General features: G+C 38.2%; 1 protein-coding gene across 2 annotated transcripts; it reads right to left on the bottom strand.

The window, feature by feature from the left end:
* Positions 1-26,466, bottom strand: RFC3 (replication factor C subunit 3). Of its 2 annotated transcripts, XM_058186399.1 has the most exons (10): positions 26,182-26,466; positions 22,831-23,001; positions 20,606-20,743; positions 15,742-15,809; positions 14,185-14,282; positions 9,625-9,806; positions 8,564-8,700; positions 8,369-8,467; positions 3,660-3,729; positions 1-304 (listed from the first exon to the last, which is right to left on the bottom strand). In XM_058186399.1, exons 3-10 carry the CDS (start codon positions 20,672-20,674, stop codon positions 113-115), a joined length of 915 nt encoding a protein of 304 aa, XP_058042382.1. In that variant the 5' UTR covers positions 20,675-20,743; positions 22,831-23,001; positions 26,182-26,466; the 3' UTR covers positions 1-112. The 2 variants fall into 2 exon arrangements, with proteins under 2 accessions (XP_058042382.1, XP_058042381.1); XM_058186398.1 differs by lacking the exon at positions 22,831-23,001.

Raw genomic sequence — 26,466 nt, 5'->3', positions numbered from 1 at the left:
TGAAATTTAACAATTTTGATTTTATTGCATAGATACATTCTTGTATCTTAGATCAAATTCTTGTGATTTGCAGTTCAGAATCACAAATGATAAGTATTCTCAAAGCTATGCATTAGAATATCATAGCTTCAAGTCCATCTTCCATAAATTTTTTATAAAGGGCCATGAATTTGGCTACAAATGCTTCCAGGTGATAAATAGCTTTGTTGCCCAGTTGTAATCGATGCTCATAGAAAGCTGCCATTTGTGCGACTTCTCCTTTTAGTTGCCCATCACAGTTGTTCAGAAGTTCAGACAAAAGGCCCTAAAATAGATGACAAACAGTAATAGTTCAGAGGTGGATAATTATATTCTTCTGAATGTATGAAATAAATGGAATGCTTGGAATAAAACTGAGTTTGATTAAATTGTGGTACATTGGCCAAAATGTGCCAAAACATACTTGCATATATAGTTGCCACTAGCAGAGCATGCTGAATGTAGAACAGGTATGATGTAAGTTGGTGATTTAGTCTATTATTTTATCCTATTAAAAAGAGATCTATAAAAGTTGATCAAAACTATAATAACCCAAGAAAGTCAACATTCATGGGCTCCTCTATTGAATATGGTATATGGAACATTGCAACTTGGAATGTATTAAACTAATAAAAAGGAAAGATGTTACATTTATGATATTTACAAAAAAAATCAGAAGTTTTTTTTTTATTTGAATTTATATCCCGCCCTTCTCCGAAGACTCAGGGCGGCTTACACTGTGTTAAGCAATAGTCTTCATCCATTTGTATATTATATACAAAGTCAACTTTTATTGCCCCCAACAATCTGGGTCCTCATCTTACCTACCTTATAAAGGATGGAAGGCTGAGTCAACCTTGGGCCTGGTGGGACTTGAACTTGCAGTAATTGCAAGCAGCTGTGTTAATAACAGACAGACTTAGCCTGCTGAGCCATAAGTACATAACAGATTTGACTGATGGTGATCTGATTTTGTGAAATATAAATCTAACATATATGTCAGAAATGATGGCTTGGTGTTCTCTAAATTATTGCAAATATGTATGAAAATAGGAATTCATAGACTAGTGGCAATGAACGGTGCCAGTGAAAGAACCAGGTATGAGTTTGGGGTTTAAATGTACACTCTTATAAATGAATTGACATCTAAGGGAAAAGCTACGCTCTTAACTAGCCTGCATAGGGTGAGAATGAGACGAGAGAATATATTCAACATGTTTGCGCCATATGGAGACCAAGAATGAATTTAAAGTTGAGTTAGAAAAAAGGTCTATTTGAAATATCCAAGTTTAGTACAGACATTCATGTAAGATCTGAACTGAAAAGCATGACTAATTTGATTGTTTATGATGCATGACAAAATTAGTGAAGAATACAAAGCCCTAAGAAGCACTCATGGGAAGAATGGACATAAAACCAAAAAGAAACCATAGAAAGTACAGTGAATTATGAAGACTAAGGGAAGAGAAATTAGAAGTAATTTCCATAAAATCACATCAAAAGACAGATTAATTTCCCAACAGAATGATTATAAGAATGAATAGGAAGCAGAATCTTAGAAAAAATGGAAAGAATTATGTTGAAAAGTGCTGCAGAAGTGTGTGAACATATGCTGACAGCAGCATGAAAAGCTATTTGCTGGAATGATAAAATGGATAACGAAAAACAAACTTACCACATAATGATCCCTGAAAAAAGAGGGTGATGATAATAAAGATACTATTTTCATTTTATTATTTCCAAGAAGTTTTCATTGTGCTGTAAGGCTATTGTTTGTTGCTTTTTGAGTATAAATAATAAGTGGAAAGCAAAATTTGGGAAGTGCAGGTTTAAGCCAGGCCAGTGAGATACAAATTTTTTCTTTTCAGCAGATTATTAAGAAATGTATGAACTGAGAAAACATATTATACATTTGTTAATAATCAAGTGAATAAATCTGAACTGGGAATATTTGTGGATTGCTGAATGAACATGAATTGTATGCCAGTAGCATACAATCATGCAAGACAATAAACTGAATGGCAGTTCACTAATAAACTAGGAGTGAAACAAGAATGTCCAATACTCTTCTTGGTTATTTAGTTGTAGATATACAAGCAACAAATGCTTGTGGTGCTTCAAATAGCATATTGGTTGAAGAAAGGAATGTGTGTTTATTCCTATATGAAATTGATGCTATATAATTGGTGAGAACCCAAATTATTCACAGTGAATGTAGAATATATTATATGATGCAATGAGTAATATGAATCTGAAAATTAATATACTGAAGATCAAGAAAGTTGCATTTCACAAAGAAAACAGCATGAATGACTGCAAGGGTACACATAAACAGTGAAAAATTAGACATAATAAATGAATTTGTGTACTTTGGAAGAATGTTTACTAAACCCAGAAAAATGGAGAAATCTTAAAACATGCATATGTTGGTAGAAAAGTAGAGAAGGATAGGATGTGTCTAAAAATTCAAAAATGAGTGTGTATGAAAGTATGCTTCTGGTGACTTTGTTAAACAGAAGTTAGAGCTAGATAGGTCAGGAGGAACAAAACACTTGAACACAGCAGAAACAAGATGCTTAAGAAGTACGGAAAGTAAAGCAAATAGAAATACAAAAAAATCAAGGATAAATGGGTGATGAATGAAATGGATTAAATAACTAAAGTTGAAGAACTTAAAGCAGCTTTGTCCAGTTTAACTTTCTCCTGCTTGTTGTGATCTGTTCCGCCAGCACCCTGCGGAGCTGGCAGTGGAGTTGGACAGTGAGGAGGCTAGGGAGGAACATGGGCCAGTCCTGGAGTCTGGAGAAGGCCCAGACGAGGGCTTTGTGTTGGAGGCAGAGATTAAGCCAGGGCCATCTGGGAGTGATGCGCGGACTCCAGAGCCCCCAGAGTCGGACAGCAGAGAGGTAAAGGAACAGGAGGAGCCTGTTCCTAGTGCACACATGCACAGAGCTGCCAGAAGGCAAGAGCAGCTAAAGCAAAAGGGACGACTCAGGAGTAAGGCCAGGAGATGACTGGCCCCTCCCATAAGACTTAAAAGAGAAACAAAGGCACTTGGGCCTTTTGCAGGAAAGCAATGTTGCTAACTCTGTTTCCAGTTGGCATCTCTTGTTTGTTTCTGAACTTCGTGGGGCTTTGCCAAGTAAGGCCTTTGGCAGGGTGTCAAAGAAGATAAAGGTTGGTGATTATCCCGAAGGACTTTTTTTTGCAACTAATTGGGACTCAGCTGGGAATGAACGTAATTCTCAGCTGTTACAATAAAATAGGTTTTTTGGGGACTAATTGTGTATTGTAATGACTCAGTAAGCCTAGGTCACAATACTGCTGAATTACAATTGTTATAATCCACAATCTGTACATTCCTGCAGTGAACTGTAGTCTGTAGTCCAACATATGAATTCTTGGTTGGAGAAAGCTAAGAAATAATTAATAGTCTTTACAATTATCCATGAGATTTTTTTCAACTTTAATAGCAAAATCTGATTTGATACAATAGTTTGAATACAATAGATCAATAGTTCTTTGAAGATTTAAAAAAAATGCTCAAACTGTTCATTCTAATCTTGATCCTTCTTGCTTCCCCGCTGTAATTAACATTGCCCTCAATTAGTAAACCAAATAGGAATCAATAAAGTAGTTACCTTTATTATAATATCTGCAGGAATACAATGAGTTAAAAGTTCATAAAGTCGCCCACGGATTTCAAATAGTCTATTGGAATAAAATTAAAATATTACCAAGCTACAATTTAACTCCAAAAAAGTTTTAACTTATTCAACCAATTTTTATGTAATAACCTTTATTGTGCAGCCTTCACACTCTATCTCAAAATCTATTTTAAAAGATAATAACTATAATAATTCAATTAAGAAATAAATTTCTGCTCAGGGATTGCAAATATTTATCCTTCCTTCTTTTAGAAACATATAAAAGTTAAAAAATTAAACTTTCCCCAAATTATAATGTTCTGCATCCTTGTATCTATTAAAATACATTTTTCTGTCTGCAACAGAAATAAATTTATTTGCTCACAACTCAAAACTCATAACTCAAATGCTTCTTTTTGGTCTTTCATTTCTGAAAGGATCATTTTTCCCCCTATTGGTGACGGAAGAATAAAATGCAAACAGAGCAGATTGAACGCAATATTTAAGTGGTAAAAAGGTTTGTCCTAGAATTAAAAATACAGTGATTTTAATGTTTTAAAAAATCTTCAGCATTACCACAACTGAATCTTAAACTGCATTATGAAAATCCTAGTGCCCATGTAATCATTTAGGGAAAAAATAAAGAATTCAAGCAGCTTCCTGTCAATGTTTCAAAAATTCAGCCTCCAGTCGAGATGGCTTCAGTCTGTTTTAACAACAAAAACAATCTTGGAGATTTTAAGAAATGTTTGCAAAGCCCTTTGGGATCATAATTTACAAACCTCTATTCTACACTGTAAGAAAGTAGCAGGAGGGTGTCCGAAAGGTGTTTTTTCAAGAGGCAACTGGACTTTCTGGTTTTTCTTTGAAGCCGTTTTGCTTCTCACACATGAAGCTTCTTCAGCTTTGACAAGCTTCTTGGATGAGAAGCAAAATGGCTTCAAAGAAAAACCAGAAAGTCCAGTTGCCTCTTGAAAAAACACCTTTCAGACAACCATGACCTGGATGACTGAGAATCTCCACAGACATTCAACAGGAGGGTGACAAAATGAGACTTCTTGTTTTTGGAGCTCAATATAACCACTTTCCATGATTTGTCCAACACAAATGCTTCCTAAATCAATGCCAAACAATGGTCCCTATATTACATGGGGAAAAAGCAATGTCTATGGTGCTAAAAAATAATAAAAATCAGGAGGCTAGTAGCATAAGCTTCATGAGCTGCTAACGCTTTTTAAAAAAATTGTTAGTTGGAAAGGAGTTACCAGATTCCTGCCTGCATTCTGCAAATCTTTGTGAAATCACTGAATACAGGTTATCAATGACATGCAACCACAATTCGATGGATACTTCTGTCGCTAAGTGAAGCAGTTGTTAAATGAGTTGTATCCAATTTTACTATCTTTTTTTGTCGTGGTTATTATGAATCTGGTTCCCTGCACTGATTCAGATTATCAGAAGCCCCCTGGGAAGATCACAAATGGTAATCACATGACCCTGGGACACTGCAACATACAAGTTGCCAAGCATCCAAATTTTGATCACACGATTATGGGGACAGTCCTAAGTGTGGGGACCAGCCACAAAGTCAAATTTTTCAGCACCATCATTAACTTCAAAGAGTTGCTAAACAAACTGTCGAAAATCAAAAATACCTATTACAGCTTTTCTCCACCTGGATATGCTAGCTAGAATTCTGAAAGCTGTAATCCAAACCAGGGGTCTCCAACCTTGGTCCCTTTAAGACTTGTGGACTTCAACTCCCAGAGTTCCTCAGCCAGCTTTGCTGAAGGACTCTGGGAGTTGAAGTCCACAAGTCTTAAAGAGACCATGGTTGAAGACCCCTGATCCAAACAGTTTCAGAGAAAACTAGACTGGGGAAAAGTTAATATATACCCGTGATGGCAAACCTATGGCATACAGAGCCATCTCTCCGGGCACACGAGCTGTCACTCATTGCTCTTATGGATTCTGGTACGCCAGCCAGCCGGTCTTCATGTGCACGGGAGTGCCAGAAACTGGAACAGCAGCCACCCAGTGGGCATGCGCACGCATGAGTACCGGCCAGATGTTCTTCCACATATGTGCCAGAAACTGAAAGACTAGGTGGCTGGCGCGCATGTGCGCACTGGAAACCAGAAGATCATCTTCCCGGCACATGCATGCACACCGGCCGGCTGCTTTTCCGATTTCTGGCACAAGCATGCGCGCTGGCCAGGTGGTCTTCGTGCACGCATGCACACCAGAAACTGGAAGAGCAGATGGCCAGTGCGCATGCACATGCCAGAAACCAGAAGATCATTTTCCAGGGACCCACATGTGCACTGGCAAGCTGCTTTTCCGGTTTCTGGTGCATGCATGTGCACCGGCCAGGTGGTCTTCACGCAGGCATGTGCACCAGAAACCGGAAGACCAGGTAGCCGGTGCACACCGGAAATAGGGAGATCATCTTCCCAGGCGGCTGCTCTTCCGATTTCCGGCACTTAGTGCCGAAAAGATTTGCCAACACTGATATATACCATAATACTGTCAAAGAAAATCTACCTTTTGTTGCTGAAACTTTTTAAAATAGGCAAATAGCTATTTAAATTTTATGTTCTTAAATTGCTGAAGAGGAAAAAGTCTGTTTTTAAGCATTAAGAAGACACCAAAAAGTCTTAAGCAGTCATTTAATTGACTCTGCCTAAAGCCATACATATAAGAGCTCAAAATAATGTTCACATAGAAGAAAACCTATAGTTATAATCAAATCACATGTTTTCTTTTTCTACTAAAGCATAACATCAACATTAAAAAATAATGGGGACTATTATAAAGTTTTAATGGAAGCAGGCAGAAGACGTGACTCAAAGTATCCCCCACTTACATCAAAGAGAATTCAAACTCTCCAAATTAATTATAAAATGCTGTCAGTCTTTTCTGCAAATACAATATATATACCACCACACAAACATATGGCAACCAGTCTACACTTCTTTTCTTCTGTGAAAGGGGATCAGCAGCTATGAAAAAAACCCTGCCCTTATCATTTTTGTCATTTATAGATGGAGCTTCTTCATCGCTCCAAAGAAGCAAGCTTATTAATTCAATGTAGCCATTCTGAGATTGGCCACTACTATGAAACCATCTGCTGAACCTGCCAGAAACAAAGAGGGTTCTAACTTCTAACAAATTGGAGAAGCAATGAAATACTCAAATCAGCCCAAAACAAAAGATCTAATGAAGTAACCTAGCAGAAACAAGATGTGTATTGATAAATCTGGGTAAGAAAATATACAGAGCTACTAGCATTAAAGCAACTAGTTGCTAAGAGAAACTACTAAATATTGTTATCTACAGTATTTTAACTGCTTAAAACATAGGAAAATGTATAATACAAGATAATGCTTTTTATCAATGGAACCCACTATTTATTGTTCATTCTTTCCCAAAAGAGTTTCCTAAAGTCTGTGTGAAAGAAGTACTAGAAAATTAAAAGACTCTGCGAGCAATTTGTTTTTAAAATGGCTATATTCAAAATGAGCAAAGGCCATAAGCCACCGTATTGACATTGCTCACTGATCCACTAGTACAATAGCACAATCTTAAAATTGGGATAGCCATTTAGGCTGTCCATCTCAGTTAAAGCATCCTTGGTGATTTTTTTTTAGCATACCCCAAAAAAAGGGAACCCGGCAACACCCTCGGGGAACAGCCTTATTGTGAAGCCTATTCCACTTTCTTTTCTTTTTTTTTTACATTTTCTTTGGAAAACTACATGCTACATACTGAACTTATATACAAAAAAAAAATGCTTGCACCTATTTTTAAAAGTGACTACACTCAGAGCTGTAGGAGCATAGTCTAGGCTGTTATCCATCATCAGGATCTGAACAGATTTTATCAAACAAGTCAAAGAAGAGAAAAATAAAATAAAATAAAATTTGTTCATTTATGCTCCAGATTTGAAAAATGTTAAGTTGACTATAAAAACAGGGAGTGTGTAATTAGTAGGCTGACTAAGCTAATGTACCATTGTATTTTCATATAATAATAGTATTGAAAAGTGCTTCAGGCCACCAAGTTCAAGCCTTTGCTCAGTGCAGGAATAGGAGTTACAGCATCCTCAACAGATGGCTAGTTAATCTTACTTGTGCTCATCCAACAAAAGAGAGCCCACAACTTCTCATTGTCCGTTTTTACCATTAGGCTTGTAGTTTCTACATCAATCTGCTTTTCTGTATCTTAAGCAAATTATCATCCATCCTGCACTGTAAATGAGAGGGGTTTCAATGTTCAACCTGTGCTTTTATATTCCTATGTCCTCAATTGTATTGTCTCAGGGTAAAATATCCCCAGCTCCTTCAATCCCTCTATAGGACATGATTTCAAGCTTCCAATCATCCTTTTCTGCCCTTCTCTGAAATTGTCCCTCTTTTTCTGAAGCTTTGGGATGCAAAATGTTTTTGTTTTCTTACATTCAATCATATCCTGTTCTTGGAGACTGTCAGGGCACATCTTATTTTGAATGCATCTATTATAAACTGTTTTATTACTATGTAGCACAAATACACACACAGATTTTAAATTTAGTTACAGTCATCTTTTAAACGATCATAGTATTAAAATCATCAGTGTAAATCTTTAGTGTCAGAAAACATATGTGTTGTATTTTGCAACCTGACATTTATCAATGTCATATATTATTTGCTACACTCACTTACCTCTGGGGTGTCTGCTGACTGACAATAGCATTGGCTGTCTCTCTCAGATATACTTCCCAGTCAGACTCAGAAATGTCTTGATCAGGCGTGAAAGGAAGCCTGCAAGACAAGCAGTAAAGACTTGCTAAGATTAACTCGGTGCTGTTTATTCCTCTCCATATCCATTTTAAAAAAATAAAATAAAACAAAACTTACTGCTGTACTCTGCATGCCTCACACATCAGAAGAGCCTTTCTGAGATTCCTCCCAGATTTTTCAGCAATTCTCCGAGCCAATTCTTGAGGGAGAGTCAGGCCTTCCTTCTTGCAAACATTTGATAAAATGGTACAGATCTAAATATTTGGTAAGACAAACATTACCTTTATAGAAGCTTACATATCACTGCATTAGTTGATGCAGGAGTAAACAAAGAGGAAAGTCCCTATTTAAGAAAATTATCAGTTTGGAGAAATTAGCAATGAAGTACCGATTGCCTGGACTACACCTATTAGTTCCAGTCTTGTATTTCTTCTTTGCCTTCTCTCACATATACCTTAAATCAGAAGCTCTAAGCCTGATCTCTTCCATTATATCTGTTTTCAGTGCTTCCGGATCATAGGGAATAATTATACCCTGGACTTTTTACAGTACATAGAAATATTTTAAGCACTCCAGTTGGCAAGGCTGTGAATTTCTGGATTAATCAGCCCTATTTATCATAAACCAAAGACCAATAGGCATCACCAACTAACAGATTCAAAACTGGCAAATGCCAGATAGAATGTAATCAGGGAACATTTCAATCTGGCACAAAACCTAACATCAGAGGAAGGGGTTTGGGCGGGTAGCTTTTACCAGCACATGCTATCTGACAGTTTAGATCCCTCTATTTTAGAGATACATTGGAAGATTATGCCCTTGTGAAGACTTAGAGAATGGTGGTAACAAACGAGAAGAGCCCTACCGCTTTCAACTACTGTTTTGCCTCTAGGACCTCCCCGCATTCCTTCTTCACAGACTGAATCCTTCCATGCCAGACCTTTCCAAAAATATTACATTCCTCTCCCATGTCTTTGAAGAAAACAAAGTAAGCATAAATCTATCTTGTAAAAATTATATTCACATTTAGCAACAATGTTAAATCTAGGCAAATTGGACAAGCATAAATAGTTCAGAGAAAGACAGTAAACAAGAATTGCTCAATTTGCATGCTAAACTCCATGCAAACAATACTAGGAAAAAATCTGGAAAGCGATTCATCTTCATCATGAACTTACATCTCCAATACTTGGAGCAGGGACTCGCACTGCAAGGCATCTGCTCCTGATAGGTGCAATGACTTTTGATGTAGAATTGCAACAAAGAATTAATCTGCAGGTGGCCATATACTTCTCCATTGTTCTTCGCAACGCATGCTGAGCATCCTTTGTAAGCTTGTCCACTTCCGTCAACAGCACCACTAAAAATAAATGAGCAATAACTTTCAGTTATATTCTCACAGTGTATTATCTTAATTTATTTTTACTACATCTGAATTCAGAAGCCATGAATTTATGAGATTGAGAATATATTTTTCACCCCAAAATTTATATAAATATTCTAAACACATGGTAGTCCATTCTATTTATCCTCCCAATGGGAATGACCACCTCCCAAAAGAATCTGCATTACATATATTGCTAAAGATACAAAATCACAGCACAAGTAAGCAGCTACAGACTCTTGAAGAAAGTCTTCAGTGTTCTGGCATGGTGAAAGTGAAGTTTATACTGTGTATATATAAAAAGCAGGTGGTTGAAATCAGCCTTGTTTAGATTTGGGCAGGATGTGTTGATAGGTATTACTGTTCTTTTTCTTTAACCAGCATGCTACTTTTCAGTTTACTGTGGTGATTAAATGCTGGTTTCAGCTAATAAGGAAGGAAAGATGTACTCTGGTCTATTTGTACCCACCCTTTCTTTTTAGCTTAGGTTGTTGTTTCTGAATAGTTCATAAATGGGTTTATCTCTATATGTTAGTTGACTGTTAATTAGGCAGACTGCCAAGCTTCTAGGAATTCTATTGTATTCTTAAATTTAGTTTGCTCTAAAATCTTAATACCTTCCTAGTTGAAATTGTGATTGAACCTATTTGTGTGCTTTGAAATTACTAACGTTTCGTTCTTTACAAAAAATACTTTTTAATAGAGTTTACAATCCTAATGGTTCATGTATTCTCATAGTCCCCTCCATCTATTCATAAATCCAAAACTCATTACCCTGTTTTCCCCAAAATAAGACATTTTCTGATAATAAGCCCAATCAGGCTTTTGAGTGCATGGCAATAAGGACAAGCGCTTATTTCAGGGTTCAAAAAAATATAAGACAAGGTCTTATTTTCGGAGAAACACGGTACTTCTGCCAAAATCTTGGCAAAACGTCTCTAAAGCGTTTCTAGGATTTTATAAAATACTCCATATTTTAGCCCTGATCATTTTAGCCAACCTTATATTTCTTTCTTTTGCTCCCAATAATTTTAATCTTTAGTTCCATCAAGTTGCTGTCATAGAATTAAATTTCCATGCAGACTTTCTTCCTTCTCAATTTTTTTCAAAAGTTTTAGAAACATTTTTTTGTAAATTAAAACAGGTTTTACCAGGACTTCTTAAATCTCTTGATTTGTCATTTTTGTTTCCATGCAGAGGCGGAAATAATTCTTTTAATTATGTCTTTTAATTCCCAATTTCTTTATTTTCCAATATTGTTCCATGAATTAGGATTTGTATCCTTTCCTCACCCTATCCATAAATTCTTCCACATTTTTGTATGTCACATCTTCCGCTTCTTTTTTATAATCATTTTCAAACAATCCATTTACTGATGCAGAGATTATTGCTGTCAGAATTTACTCAATTTTTCAAAAGTCCTAAGATTCCAAATTTGTCTGGTTCCTTAATTCATTTTAAACTTTCTTAAATTCTTATTCAGTGTTTTAACATTTGTTTTATATTTCTTCAGGTTTTTAAACTGCTAGCTAACTTTTCTTCTATTTGGGACAAAGTTTACCTTATCAGGTAGTTTTTCAAACTTGCAGTTTGACAGATCTTTTAATTGTTAAATAATTGTAATTTCAATGATGAATAGAAAATGAAGTGATCAAGCCTTAGAAGTTCTATTATGGTTGAGAATTTTATGGTTTCCTTCATCTCCTTGTGCTCAAGAGGAACTGTCCAAAATATAAGTAGGTGATCTCTCATCCTCATCTTATCCAGAAGGATTCCACTGGACCAAGCTTACTGCCTTACTGGTTGTTAGGATAGCATGGTTTCCACTGTGTTGGTGATGTGTAGTTCACCATTTTCCTTATTCCATCTTCCATCGTGTCTTTTGACTGCCAGTTGATGCTTGAGGATGCATTCTGCAAATCTACCTATTTTTCCAACACTGTAGTTTTTGAAATCTTTATTCTACCGTGTTTCCCCGAAAATAAGACCCTGTCTTATATTTTTTTGAACCCCGAAATAAGGGATTCAATTATAATTATTATTAGCCTTATTATCAAGGGGTGATTATTTTGGAGATTCAGGAGATAGCAAGCATGGCCACCTCCAGGCTGCTGCTGTGTTGTGCTGATGTAGCAATGCAACACAGCCACTCGTCAGCTATTCGCTGGGGCAATCAAAGATGGGAATCTTCCCGGCATTCTTGGCACTCACCCGCTCCCATTCATCCATCCGCCTCGCCTACAAAGTCCCGTCCCGCTCCCACCTCTCCGCCGGATGACCCCCGGCAGCACCAGACACCCAAAGCCTGCTCCCGCCCGGCTCCCTTTTCCACAGCACCCAGCTCTTTATCCAGGGGGGGGTGGCATGTGGGGCAGGGGAGAAGCAAGATGTGCTCCTCTTGCCGTCTCTTCTCCACCCCTCTCCAGGGGCTGGGAGGTGCGAGACGCACGTCTTACCTGGACCTCTGTCATGTGTCTCACCGTTGCCCGCAGGCAAACATGTTGTAGGTAAAACCAAACTTCTCGCAAAGCAGTTTGATTGAACTTTTTTTTTTTACCCTACAACGTGTTTGCCTACAGACAACATCGAGACACATGATGGAGCTACAAGGCAGGTAAGATGGCTCCACGCGCCCCAATGGTACCATAAAAGCAGCCTGGCTGCTGCCTTTCCCCGCCGTCTTTGTCGAGGGGGGTGGCAGGTAGGGCAGGGGAGAAGTGAGAGGTATGGAGCTTGACGGGGCTCCTCTTGCCGTCTCTTCTCCCCCTCTCACCGGGCAAGGCAGGTGTTGTGACTCCAGCCCCCGAACCTGGCCCCATGCCCAAAAGTGACTCAGAAAATGAGGGGGAAGGGCCGGTAAGGCTTACCTCGGGACACCGATTCCTTTGGCTCAGCTCCAGGAGCCAGAACCAGACCAGTCGGAGGACGTAATGAGGCCGTCATCCCCTGATTCCTCCCTTCCCCAGGCTACTCCTTCAGACCCAGCTGATAATAATAATCAAGCTTGGCTTGACCCGCGCTTCAGAAGATTAGAGACGCGGTGTCATCAAAAGGAAGGGTGGGGCAGGAGCCCCACCCCACAGGATATATAAGGAGCTTTGGGACTGCTCTCACTCCATGGGAAGCAAAGTTTAGCTGATCCGTTTCAAAAAGAGCTGAAAGTCTTGCTATGTGAGTCATTTGTTTGAACTTTGGCAGGCAGCTGGATTTCTCTGCCAGGACTGAGAAGAGCCGTGAATCCACTGGCTGAAGGCCAGCTCGTGGGTCTGAAGTGGGGAAGGCCAGCTCGTGGGTCTGAAGTGGCTGAAGGCCAGCTCGTGGGTCTGAAGTGGGGAAGGAGACAGAACAGCAGGGCTTCCTGCACCTGCCCAAATTGGATGCAATTTGGGGGTGGCAGTTGGGGAGGGGTGGGGCTGGGGAGACATGAGATGTGTCTTACCTGCCTTTTAGCTCCGTCGCGTGTCTCGCCGTCGTCTGCAGTCAAACACGTCGTAGGGTAGAAAAAAACCTTGCGAGTTCAATCAAACTTCTCGAACTCGTGAGAAGTTTGGTTTTACAACGTGTTTGCTTGCAAACAAGGGTGAGACACACGGCAGAGCTGCAAGGCAGGCAAGAAGTGCATCTCATGTCTTCCAGGCCCCACCCCTCCCCACCACCCGAGCTGCCACCAGCAGGAAGCCCTGCCACGCCCGGCAAGAGAGGGAGAAGAGACGCAAGAGGAATGAGCCGTCTCACTCCATGAGTCTTGCTTCTCCCCCACCCCACCGGCCACCACCCTTGATATGGACCTGGGTGCTGTGGAAAACGGAGCTGGGCAGGTGCAGGCTTTGGGCATCTGGGACTGCTGGGAGTCACCTGGCGGAGAGGCGGGAGCAGGGTGGGAGTTTGCAAGCTATCACTTTCCATTTGCCTTCTCTCCCAGAAGTGCTGACCATGCCCACCCCATCACTAGGGCTTATTTTCGGGGGAGGGCATATATTTATGCCCACCCCGAAAATCAGGCTTGGCCTTATTTTCAGGACATGTCCTATTTTCGGAGAAACATGGTAGATGTTGTTTGTGATCCCTGTTTTGTCATCTCTGGAGATTTTTCTTTTGTTTATAAACTACAAAGCAAAGGCGCTGAAATAACTTAATGGTCTTCTAAATTTACTTTTATTTATGGAGAATTATCCTTTTTATGGCTGAAGTGTGATTGGATGTGTGAATAATTTTTAATGAATGTGATAACTTTACACACTACTATATAACTGTTACACATTTACACATAATCAATTTCTCCAAACAATCCTGCTTAGAAAAACTTATAACTGAATAGGTTTGTAAAAATAACTTGCACAATTTATGTACAGACCTTTAAAATCACGTTGAGTATTTGTCTCAAGTTGTTGTGACTGTGCAACTGTCTTCAGCAACTCCTGTATTACAACTCGGTCACTGTTACCTGCATCGCTGAAAATTAATATAAAAACATATCTTTTTTAAAAAAAGCTTTTTCTACAACTACCATATTTTTTTTATTTGTCAATCATATATAAGATAACAGGTAAAAGTATAAACATAATTTGGATACATGAAAAGAGTAAGTAAAAAGGACAGGGACAGTAGGCACGCAGGTGCACTTATGCACACCCCAGAAAGTATGACCTTCCCAGAATTCCCAGATATATATAATAATATATAATAATATATATATTATTATATAATAATAAAGAATAATTCCCAGAAAGTATGACTTATAGAATGCTGAGAGTTGAAGTTCAGCAACATACCTTTTCCTCATATTCACATTTATGCAAAATAGTTGTAGGGAGTTCAATGAGGTTTTGGAAGGGAGGGGTGCCTTTGAGTCAGTATTGACTTCTAGCAATTGTCTGAGCAAATCCTCGCAGTTTTCTTGACAAGATTTTGAAAGTGGGTTTGCCATTGCCTTCTTCCTAGGACTGAGAGGCAGTGACTTGGCCAAAGTCACCCAGCTGGCTTTGTGCCTAAGGCAGGACTAGACTCATAGTCTTTTGTTTTTAGCCTGGTACCTAAAAGAGAACACCAAACTGATTCTCTCAGTGGTGCTTAATCCCAAGAAAACGCACACAGAGCTCTTTCCTTTATGAAGTTCTTAACATAAGCATGGATTGTAAATGTACACACAAATGGCACAGCTGTCGTTAACAGATGGAATATTCCAGAAACTTACAGCTATACAGCAGACCTCTTTAGTATCAAATAAACTATGATATCAGATTTGACATTTTAATATGCATTATGTCTTGTTTTCCCCTTTTTCTCTGTTCTTCTAAAAATTACTTACTTTCAAAAATGTCAGATGTATTAAAAAATAAAATTCACAACTTTTTTGCTCCACTAGTGATGATTGTAACTACTTTTTGCTGTGCAATTTTCCTAAATAGATTATATTCTTTAAATTTCAGTAGGCTGTAGCTCCATTTGCAATAAAAATGTGTAACGTAAGTAAATTCAATAATTTTGTCTAAATAAATTTTATTTATTTTATTTATTATTTTTATTTATTTACTAAATTTTAGTAATAAGGTGACTCTGGGTGGCTTATATTTTTCAATTTATACAACTTAATCTTATGGGCACATTAAGTTACAATAACATATTTTATACAGTGTATATACAGTGTACAGTATATCTTTCAGTTTTCCATTCTCCAAAATATTTTTTCTACCAGTATGTTACTTAAACATTACTGGGAATTTTAATATATAAATTTTACTATCTTCTATATTAGAATTGTTAACTTTTTAAAGTGAAATAAGTATCATTTAATACAATAATATTAATCAACTGCACCATTTATAAAAGCCACAACTAAAATTGCATTTTCTTTAAACACTGCATTTTCCTACACCAGAAACTAGATATTCAGCGCTGATTACAAGGATACCTTGGATTAACTTCAAGATGGTAGTTGCTTGCAATAGTGCTGATTTCAATTTTCTTTTTAGAGGGTGCCTGAAAAGAAATGATACTAAACTTCAGATCAATACTAATGAGATGTAGCTCACATTATTGAACAAAAACAGTAGGTTTTTTTTAATTCTTACATATCAAGCATGGTGTGCTTTAAAGTAATTCTGCCTTGCGTTCCATTTTAGTTTGAAAAAATGATAACCTTTTCTCTGCTTTTTATTGCTTGCATTAATAATATCTCTCTTCACTTCATAGGAACTGCCTCTGAATTTCAGTGATTAAAAAGCTCTCTGCCAAGTTTTTCTAGAGTTGGGTGAGAAAAGGCAAGAGGAATAGTAAGGACAGATCAAACCAAAGAATAGCCTGTGTTTCAAATGAAGAGAAGCTTTAAAAGCTTATTTCCATCAAACTTCACATAGGATACACAGACACTGGATGCTTCAATGTACATTTTTCTCCCCAGTGGCACCCTTGGAACTCAATGACCAAAGCCATCGGAATGCACATGATGGGGGAGGCTGCCATAGTAGTATATTACTTGCTATTAAAAAAACACAGTTAGATGGCAAAATCTAAAGTAAACAAGGAATTACAATGAAGACCTTTTTTCACTTTGTGCACTGAAATACTGGGTTTCAAATCACACCAATTATTAAATACTGACACTTTTGATTTTCCTGATTAAAATGAAAAGCATTCCAAATATGAAGTGACAGAAGGAATCTCCTTAATAATGTATTTACTGACGGTTGTTTTACTCCCCAAGCTACTAACCAAGCAAAAGAACTAATTCTGACTGTTGAGGCATCCTTTAAAAAAATCTTTTAATCCAATTACCACTGTGAGAAACCATTGGAAACTGTAAGGAAAAGCACAAGAAAGCTAGCTGATCTCTTGACCGTAACTGTTGATTCAGAGTGAAACAGCACAAAGTATAAACTAGACTGTGCTAGGCCAAGTTATTTCCAGTATCATACAGCTGAAGAAAGATAATACCACAAATCAACATTCTCCAACTAAATTTTCTGTAGAAACAAAAGCCTACGGTAACAGAGTCCACATGTTTGGCAGGACAAATACAGGCTACATTATAATGGCAGACAATAACAATCCCCCTATTTTCCACATTTGTCAGAAACTAATTGAAATAGAATGTTCTTTAGGGCACTGCATTTTAAAAACAGCTTTGATAAAAGTGAGGTACATTAAGCCCTCAACTTATTATGGCAACTGGGATATGAATTTCCATCACTAAGTGACGCACTAAAAGCACAACCACATCACTTAACAACAGCAATTCCTGCAGTTGACCAAATCTCATGGTTGTTAGACAGGGCCACTGCCTGTCGGCTTCCCCACAAAGTCAGTGGAGAAGCCAGCAGGAAGTTGCAACTTGCAGGCAGATCACAAATAGGCCACCAAGCAGGTAAGTGGCTGCTGCTAGATGGAGAGGCATGAAGAGGTGAATGAGGATGTGAGAGACGTACAGCAAGACCCACAGAAGCTGCAGGAAAAACATGGTGAGGCCTAGCTCAGGTGTGCAAGCATGCACAGGAGGTAAGGCAAGACTCAGGGAGGGTGTGAGTGGTCAGCACAGCATGAGCACAGAGGGGCTAGGGGAGAATGCACAGATGGTGGAGACTTACCCCAATGACTTGCAAACTTTTCTGCCAGTTTTCCCACTGATTTTCGAAGAAAGGGAAGGTGGCAAATGGAGATCACATGATCGCAGGACACTGCAACTGGTCATAAGTCCTAATCACAATCATATGACTGTGGGATGCTAGGATAGCCAAAATTCCGACAACTGGTCATATTCACCATCTGTTCAGTGCCATCATAACCTTGAATAGTCACTGAATGAATGGTCATTACGCTGAGGACTACTTGTACACGTAGGGGAAGCTGGGCAAGGTGTTGAAGATACACAAACTGCTCTAATCAGATACATTTGAAAGAGCTGACCAGAGACGAGTATATAAAGGAGAAGCATGATTTCAACACTCAAATACCTTGTTCTCTGCTCTAGAAACAGAACTAGCAATAATCGATCAAATTATGGAAAATCATAATTTCAAATCAACAAGAGAAAAATCTTCCTACTGGAAACAGCTGTTTCACAAGTGAATAAAATGTGGTGGACTCTTTTGAAAAACTGATGCGAAGGTTAGATGGCCAATTCTCAAGTATGTTACAGTTGAATTTTGTACTGAGTAGGAAAATAGCTTTGCTGATTCCAAAATCCTATTCATCTCCATGGTTGATAACTTCTATGAAATGTGCTCTAACTGCCAATGTAAACTAGAAACTGCACATTTGGAACTGACTGCACATTTGCTTTGTATTGCATAACACTTGAGTTACTATTTATTACCTGATGTCTGTCAAGTAAATTTCCTAGGCCTTGGACATTTCAAAAACAAAAAGCTGCCATAAAACCTAATATAAAATCAGAAATGTATTTGGAAAAAAAGTCTCAATGCAAACCAAAAAGAAGAAGCAAATATTATATACAAAAGCTAGAACAATCAGAGCATCATAAAGAGTAAAGCAGAGATTTAAATCTAACAGCAAAATAAATAGTCTTATGGCTGAACAAATATCTTTAGAGTGATAATGCCAAAACTACTCTCTTGCCATCTATATTAGTTTATTATAGAGATAGCTTTAGGGCAGCTTTGCCCATATCAAAATCCAGGTGTGTGGATTTCAGCTGTTATAATTACAATCAGCATGACAATTATGGGAATTAAAGTCACACATATTCTGAAAAATATCAAGTTCAACAATATGGCTTTAGGAAAAGAGATGTGACAGGTGGTCCCAAACCCTGGGCCGTTGGCCGTTCAGAACCTGGCCATAAAAGTGGCAGGCGAGTGCACACATGCAGCATCATTTGCATGTGCAGAGGGCAGGCAAGCGCACGTGCACAGCTCTATTTGTGCGAATGGCGGATGTGCATGTTGCCATTTGCATAAATGGAACTGTGCATGCTCACCCACTGGTTATGCAGAACCATCCCCTCTTTCCCTCAGTCCACAAAGCTAGAAAAGCTGGAGGCTGCTATGATAGAATATAGTGAGGAGGTGGATTCTCAAAAGGGGGTGCATTTCAGAAGAGTAAGAGGCAACTTAGCCTAGAGATCATGTGTGAAAGAGTGAAGACAGTCCCTCTCTAATAGTTCACAGAGTTTATGGCAGGTGTAGATAGTAGATAGTCAGTCTGGAAAGATTTGGTATGAAACTATAAAGACCTCAGTTTGGAATAATTGCTATGTGTCATTCTTGGTTTTGGGTTTGACACGAGTGTTATCCAAATTTTGCTGAAGTACAACTCCCAACACCAAGCGCTAAAAGAAAGGTAGGTACTGGCAACAGCATCCATCCATTCATTTATCTCTGCAGAGAATGCTTTAAAAATAGTCGATGTCTACTGTATATGTATCATTCTCTCACCAATGTTTTTTCTGGTGGGGGGGGGGGGTATCCAAACTGTTCCTATCCCTACCCTGTCAGCTTCAAAATCCCTGGAAATGTTTTATTTCTATTCCAGATAGGAGCGGTGGATATACAGTATTTAGAATGCCATAAAGAGCCATATAGGCTAATTAAAGCTGTAATAATTACAATGGACTCCCAAATACCCACCACTGGTCTAGAGGATGTATAGGTAGCTTCTTTAGGACTGATCATTTTTTTTCTTTGTTCAAAGAAACCTGGGATAATTCCTTTTCTTAAGTAATCAGTCACAAAGGACTTCCAGTGAAAGCATGGCAAGCTAAACACATCTCAGTGAAGAGTGGACACATGAAAGGAGACCATAACCATGGCAAAGAACCAGGGAGTAGACTGGTTGTTTAAAACCTCCCACAGATAAGGAGAGGACAGAATATCCCACACATATGCAGAGATTACTACTGTTTGTGAGGAGATTGCAAAATAGCAGTCTTTAGCAGGTCTGAGTGCTTGGAGACATATTAATCATCAAGCTTGCAATCTCAGCCAGTGCCATTAAAGGATGCTAAATTCCTAATCTCACTTCTAATTACTTTTCAAAATTGCTTATTTAAATATCTTAATGCTATTAGAGGTCTTCGGAATGACAAATCTGAAAGGTATGTATATTCCTGAACAAAATAAAACTTAACTATAAGTTAAAGAACTTAAATAAATGGAAAAAGCTAGACAAGATTTTGAATAAGAAAATTCTAAATAAATTAAAGTACTGGACAAATTTGTAAAATTGAAACTTTTACTGTAAGATTTTGGAATTTACTATATAAAATTAAACAGTTTTGTGTGATTACAATTATCTTGACTATCACAAGTCATAATAGAGATAAGAGACCTTTAAGGACTTTTTGCTGACAGTTGGTTTTATAGTTTTAAATAGAGAATGAAATCAGGAGAAGAAGAAATATTTGTTTGTAACTTTATAGGGGGTGATGAATAAAATTTATTTTTATGTGATGAAGACTGGAAGTAGCTTCTTTATATACTTCTTTTTCTTTATTCAACTTCTTTCCTTTTTCCTATTTTTTTTCTTTGCACTTTTTATTTCTTTTTCTGAGTTTAATTTGTAACTGCCTCTATTATTGCATTTAAAATATGTAAATAAGAAAAATTAAATACCGAAGAAATGGGTCATGAAAAGCAGTGATCAAGTGAATACAGATTTAAGACATATTCCACGAAGCATCTTGCCAACCTCTTCTCACTGATAAACTGAAAGGCATCTAACAATGGACCTGATAAGACTTATGCTTATTTAAAAAGTTCAACTTCTATATATAATTTTCTTAAACACTTAAAAAGATTTATTTTCAAGATGTTTCTTACTGTTATAGTTTGATGTTCAATCCTCAGTTTTTCTACTCCAGAACCATACAGCTCTCTTAGTAAACACATTATTCTTGTCTTCTTTCCAGCTCCCGAAGGCCCATAAACTAAGAGATGAGGAAAATCACCACACTGAACCTGTCAAATGGAGCAGACACGAAGGTATTACTTTTATGTTTAGATTTCACTGTAAAGAAAATGTGGTCGCCTACTAGACATAATTTCCACCAAGCCTTCAGACTGCTTTTAATTATACTTTTAAGATTACTAAGACTTTTGATTGCTCAGTATTGGAAGAAAGAAGAATTACCTACAATCGAAGAATGGACACTCAAAGTATCAAATCTGGCAGAGATGACAAAAATCTCCGCTTACTTGAAAGACTATACACTACAAAAATATATTCTAGAATGGAAAATGTGGATTGATTATATTTAAAATAAGTATCAGATAAAAAAAAATATTGAATAGCATATGAGTAAATTTAGGAAATATTTTGTATTAGATATATTTTTGAAGGAGAGGGGAATTGAGAGTGTGACTAAGTGTGGTGTGACTAGAGATTATAATTTAGGAATTATTTTGGATTATGATTGTTAGTTTTGATACCCTGCATTTTGTTCTGGGAAGTCGGGTGGGGGTGGGGGTAAGGGGAGGGTGGGGGTTTGGTAGAGATGGAGTGATGGTTAATGTACAGGGATTATTGAAGAAATATAATTAATGTAGGATCGGGTCTGCATAGTTACCATTTTAGAGCGGTGAGGAGGAGAAAAGAGAGTAGGAGGTAGGAAAGAGGAGAAGAGGAAGGAAGAGGGATAGTAGAGGGAGAAGGAAGGTGTAGGGTGGAGGGAGGAGCGGATGTAGATAAGAGAAGGAGAGGAAGGTTTGGAAAGTAAAAGAAGGTAGAAGAGGGAAGAGTGTTAAAAAGGGGTGGTGACTGGGCAAGCCCGACTAATTGTATATAACTGTACATTGGATGAATTATTTGATATGATTGTAAAAATAAAACTTTTTATGGAAAAAAAAATATATACTTTTAAGATTACTGATGTTTCATTTGTAAGTCAAGGACACACTTATACAGGTAGCCCAAAACTTGAGCCCAAATTTCCATTGCTAAGCAAGGCAGATGTTATGTGAATTATGCCCTATTTTATGATTTTTTTTGCCATGGTTGCTAAGCAAATCACTATAGTGGTAATTGCCTTTGTTTGTCAGAAGCTCCCTAGGATGGTTGCAAATGACAACCTCAGGACCTTGAGATGTTGCAACCATTGGAAATACATGCCAGTTGCCAAAGTTTGATCATGTAACTGTGAGAATCCTGCAACAATTATGTGTGAGAACTGGTCATAAGTCACTTTTTCAGTGCTGTTGTAACTTTGAATGGTTATTAAACAAATGGTTATAAATCGAGGACTATCTGTATAGAGTTCAAGAGGATAAACCATTATTGAGAGTTGTCAATATATAATGCAAATCCCAAGAGATTCCTGGCATGTCAGGATGAGTATATTTTTGGACTTTTATGGAACACTAATTAAAACAGATGTCTGAAGTAATATTAAGTTGCAGTATGAAGTCCATTTTCAAGAAGCAAGATAAAGAATAGCTGAACCTCACAAAATTATTTGGAACGTAGCAAAACTGAGAAACAGAGTTCAATAGCAGAATGTATGTTTTTAAACCAAATTTGCCAAAACCATATCTAACACTCTCAAGCTAAATTCTAGGTCATTTAGCTGATGACGACCTTTAGCATAATGCAGGCTCTTATATTCCCATGGTAATTTATTCAAAGGACAACATTATTTTGGGCTTGATAATTGAGTTAAACATGGGGTGATGTTTTGTTTTTTGGGATTAGTAAATTCTGTGAACCCAGCCACTACAAATTGTAAATATCAAGGTTTCTGTTTTAGCATGTTTTATAGCCCAACTATTTGCCACTTATTCAACAATTCATGGCTAACCAAGCCTTGATTTAATGTAAGCTGAAGACTAGGTTTAAAATAGGAAATTCAAATATCAAAAGCTCCTTACAAGATATACTTTGAGGTTATTTAATTTGGACTGTGCCTTTTTATTTTCAGGCTGCTGTGTCAAACTCAATTAAAACTAAGATCACCAGCTCTTACATTCTGATCTGTCTTAGATCATAAAGGCCTAGAATGAGTTTTGTTTAAAATGGATTATTTTCATTCATAAGCAGTTTCAATTCATACCTAGCTTTGCAACAAAGCACTTTCAAATTTTATTCTGGAAGTATACAATGTGTTTGTATTTCATCTTTGGCACGACACAACCTTGTATAGAGGCATAAACAGTTATCCTGGGATGTATTACATCTCCATAAATAAGATTTGAAATATCATCTAGCATCAGAAGGATCAAGTCTGAAAGGAAGAAATGGCAAACTGTAGTGAATAATTGCTACAAAGAGAGATGCTGTAACTTAAGCCTGCCAAAAATGTATATCTTCCAGTCCAAGTACCTTATGCTTTCTAATTTAAAGGAAAACTTAAGTATGGTATAAATATTCATAAAGAAATCTTTTAAGAAAATATTTTATGTCTTGCTGAGATTAAAACATAAAGAGCACTTTCAAAATCCAAACTGTGAGATTTATGTTACAGAACGTTCAAAATCTGAACAATAAAGTAAAGCAAATCCCCATCTTCAAATAGTTTATCATTTAACCATATTGGCCATAGTTCAAAATAAGAGTTCAGTTTTTACATTCCAATGGGAAATAAGCATATGGGAATTAAGCATTAATACTGCTTTGATCTAACATTTTATTTCTAATGGGCAATGACTTGGATCTAAATATATCCACAAGTCATGCTCTCTGCAGTGGAACTGCAATGTTATTAATAATCATTAGATGATGAACATGGCTGGGATACTTAAGATTATAAATGCTGGTCCATTCATCAGTACTATTAAGCACAGCCCTGGGACCCTCAAGATCTCTTTGAGGCCCCAAATTGGGTGAAGCAAAAAAAAAAAGGCACTGAAATTTTGGCAAGCTTGGGGATTTTAAGGCAAATATTTAAGATATGCATGCAGACCCATTTATTTTGTAAAGCTCCTGAACAACTCCACCCCACCTAGTCCATGAACACCTGAAGAACCTCATCTCAATGACCAAGATCTTGGCTACATACTGAACATGTCAAGCTTTGATACAGATTTGGAATCAACAAAAGTAATAGCCTTATTTACACTCAAGGGTGGGGAGCTCTTACAACAGCTGCGTTGAGCTGATGTACAATGAATTCTATTGCTCATTGTGAGTTTCGGGGGGGGGTTTATTTGAATATGGACAGTTTTAGTATGTTTGCATATTGGATTTTAACTTATTTTTATGGAAATATTTTCATCTCAACTTGTAATTCTTAATGGTACTATGTCTACATGGAGGAAAGTATGCAGTGGGGTGCCCCATGGTTGTCTTAGGCCCAATACTCTTCAAAAACTTCATAAACAATTTAGATGAGGGGTCTGGAGGCTAAAACATATGATGAACAGTTGCTGGAACTGGGTATGTCTAGTCTAATGAAGAAAAGGACTAGAGGTGACATGATAGTATTGGAGCATATCTCCAATATTTGAGAGATTGTAACAAAAGAGAGGAGGACAACTTATTCTCCAAAGCACCAGAGGGCAACACAAGAAGTAACTGATGGAAACTTGTCAGAGACATCCCATCTAGAACGAAGAAGAAATATCCTGAAAGTGAGAACAATTAATCAGTGGAATGACTTGCCCCCAGAAGTTGTGGATGCTTCATCACTGGAGCACCCACAATTTCTGGATGTTTTTAAGAAGAGATTGGACAGCCATTAATCCAGACTGGTATAAAGTCTCCTGCTTGGGCAGGGGCTTGGACGAGAAGTTCTCCAAGGTCCTAGATTCAAACTCTGTTTAGGTCCTAGATTTTTTATTCCAAAGGCAGCCCCATGTACAATACACTGCAATAATCCATCCAGGAAATTACCAGAGCATGACTGCTGAAAGATTGCTTCTGTAGGTAAAATCACTAGAGATCCAGGTAACCTCGGAGGTGCAGAGTGCCTTTTACCAGTGACAGCAATGGAACTAGCCACATTCTCCAATTATGAACTTGCTCCTTTACAACACACAGACACCACTCAGCTGGACAGGTGAACTATCTACAAACGTATCTGGATTGAGGCTTGGTTTACTGATCAACATCCGATCCAAAAGGAAAAGGAAAAGTAGAGCTGGGTATCACCTGCATAATGATGGCACCTTAGCCCACATCCCCAGATTAACAACAGCACTTATAAACTGCTTCACAGTGCTTTTACAGCCCTCTCTAAGCAGTTTACAGAGTCAGCATATTGCCCCGAACAATCTGGGTCCTCATTTTACCGACCTCGGAAGGATGGAAGGCAGAACCAACCTTGAATTACCTTTCCCAGAGGCTCTATGTCAACGTTAGAAGAGAATAACGTCTAAAATGGAGCCCCAAAGGGATTCTCATCTGAATTTCCCCAAAGCAGACTGAAGTGATAGAATGTAAATGGCCATCCAAGTAGGAATGGAGCCACTGCAATCCAGGATCGCCATGTGCTAATTCTGACAGCCTGTCCAACAACCGGGGACAACCGTGGCTGACTATCCAAAGCCACTGAAAGATCCAGGCGGCCCTTTGACATTTTTTCTCCCCCACAGGATGACCATGGAGGTTTCTGTCTATACATGTACAAACATAATGTTAATACATGTTCTTGTTAGAGATTCTACCATCAAAATGATGCTAAAGAGCAGGGGTTTCCAACCTTGGCAACTTTAACACTTGTGGACTTCAACTCCCAGAGTTCCTCAGAGCTTTGCTGGCTGAGGAGCTCTGGGAGTTGAAGTCCATAGGTCTTAAAGTTGTCAAGGTTGGAAACCCGCTAAAGAGCATTGCACGCCAGAACAACTAGAAAACAAGGGCAGTTGTTTCCCCAAATGCCATCACTCTGCTTAACAATTAATTCCCACCACACTGTTAAATAATTTACTAAGACTGTATTACTATTCTCCTTCTCTTCCTTACTAGTATCTATCTCTTCCCACTTATTACTATAGCCAGGTTTCTTGTATCTTTCAATTTATATTGTTTTTGTTTGTTTCCTAGTACGATTTGATAGCTTATTAGTCACCAAGTGTTGTATCTTTTTATTCTTGATGAATGTATTTTATACTCCTTTATGTAACCACTGAGAGCATATGCACCAAAGACAAAATCCCTGTGTGTCCAATCACACTTGGCCAATAAAGAAGAAAGAAAGAAAAATAGACCTTGTTAAGGATCACTTCGTGGCTTCGGAAACGCCTTTTTCCACTGAAAAGTGTCCCCCCCTCCCCCGAGAATAAAAAGATCTTCCAACGGCTAAGAAACAGGCAGCAAAAGTACAGTGGTCGCTAAAGCAAGTTTGGAAAGGAAGGAGGAGCAAAAAAAGAAATGCACGCGGGGGATGCATAAAATGCAACGAGGCATTATTTCTCCTCTTCCTTCCTCCCCAAAGTAGGAAAAGAGCCCAAACACCTCCGCCTCTCACCAGATTGCGAAGCTCCGCCGCCTGCTCTCGGTGATAATCTACTTTGCAGAGCGAGGTCGGCCGGTATTTGTCCACCCAGAGGCTCATGGCTGCGATCCGCCGACTCAAAAACTAACGGAGTGAAACAACGGGGATTGAAAAACTCGCGCGCTACCGCCCGCAAGATCTCCAGAATTCCCGCCCAGTGCGGAGAGTCCCCGCACCGGAACGGCGTAACGACGCATGCGTTCTAATTGAGCTTTTGCCTCAGTTCGCCGGCGCTCATTTCTTTCCGGCCTCATGTCA

Source organism: Ahaetulla prasina, chromosome 5 (assembly GCF_028640845.1).
Source record: "Ahaetulla prasina isolate Xishuangbanna chromosome 5, ASM2864084v1, whole genome shotgun sequence".
Classification (NCBI taxonomy): Eukaryota; Metazoa; Chordata; class Lepidosauria; order Squamata; family Colubridae; genus Ahaetulla; species Ahaetulla prasina.
This window is presented reverse-complemented; position numbering and strand designations above follow the sequence as displayed.

Excerpts from the sequence above, each read along its gene's own strand:
- RFC3 (XM_058186398.1), bottom strand. The coding sequence starts at position 26,268 with ATGAGCCTCTGGGTGGACAAATACCGGCCGACCTCGCTCTGCAAAGTA. Across the intron at positions 8,468-8,563 it reads GAGGCATGCAGAGTACAGCA|GCTTCCTTTCACGCCTGATC; the intron begins GTAAGTTTTGTT and ends CTTGTCTTGCAG. Across the intron at positions 305-3,659 it reads CTGCAGATATTATAATAAAG|GGCCTTTTGTCTGAACTTCT; the intron begins GTAACTACTTTA and ends CATCTATTTTAG.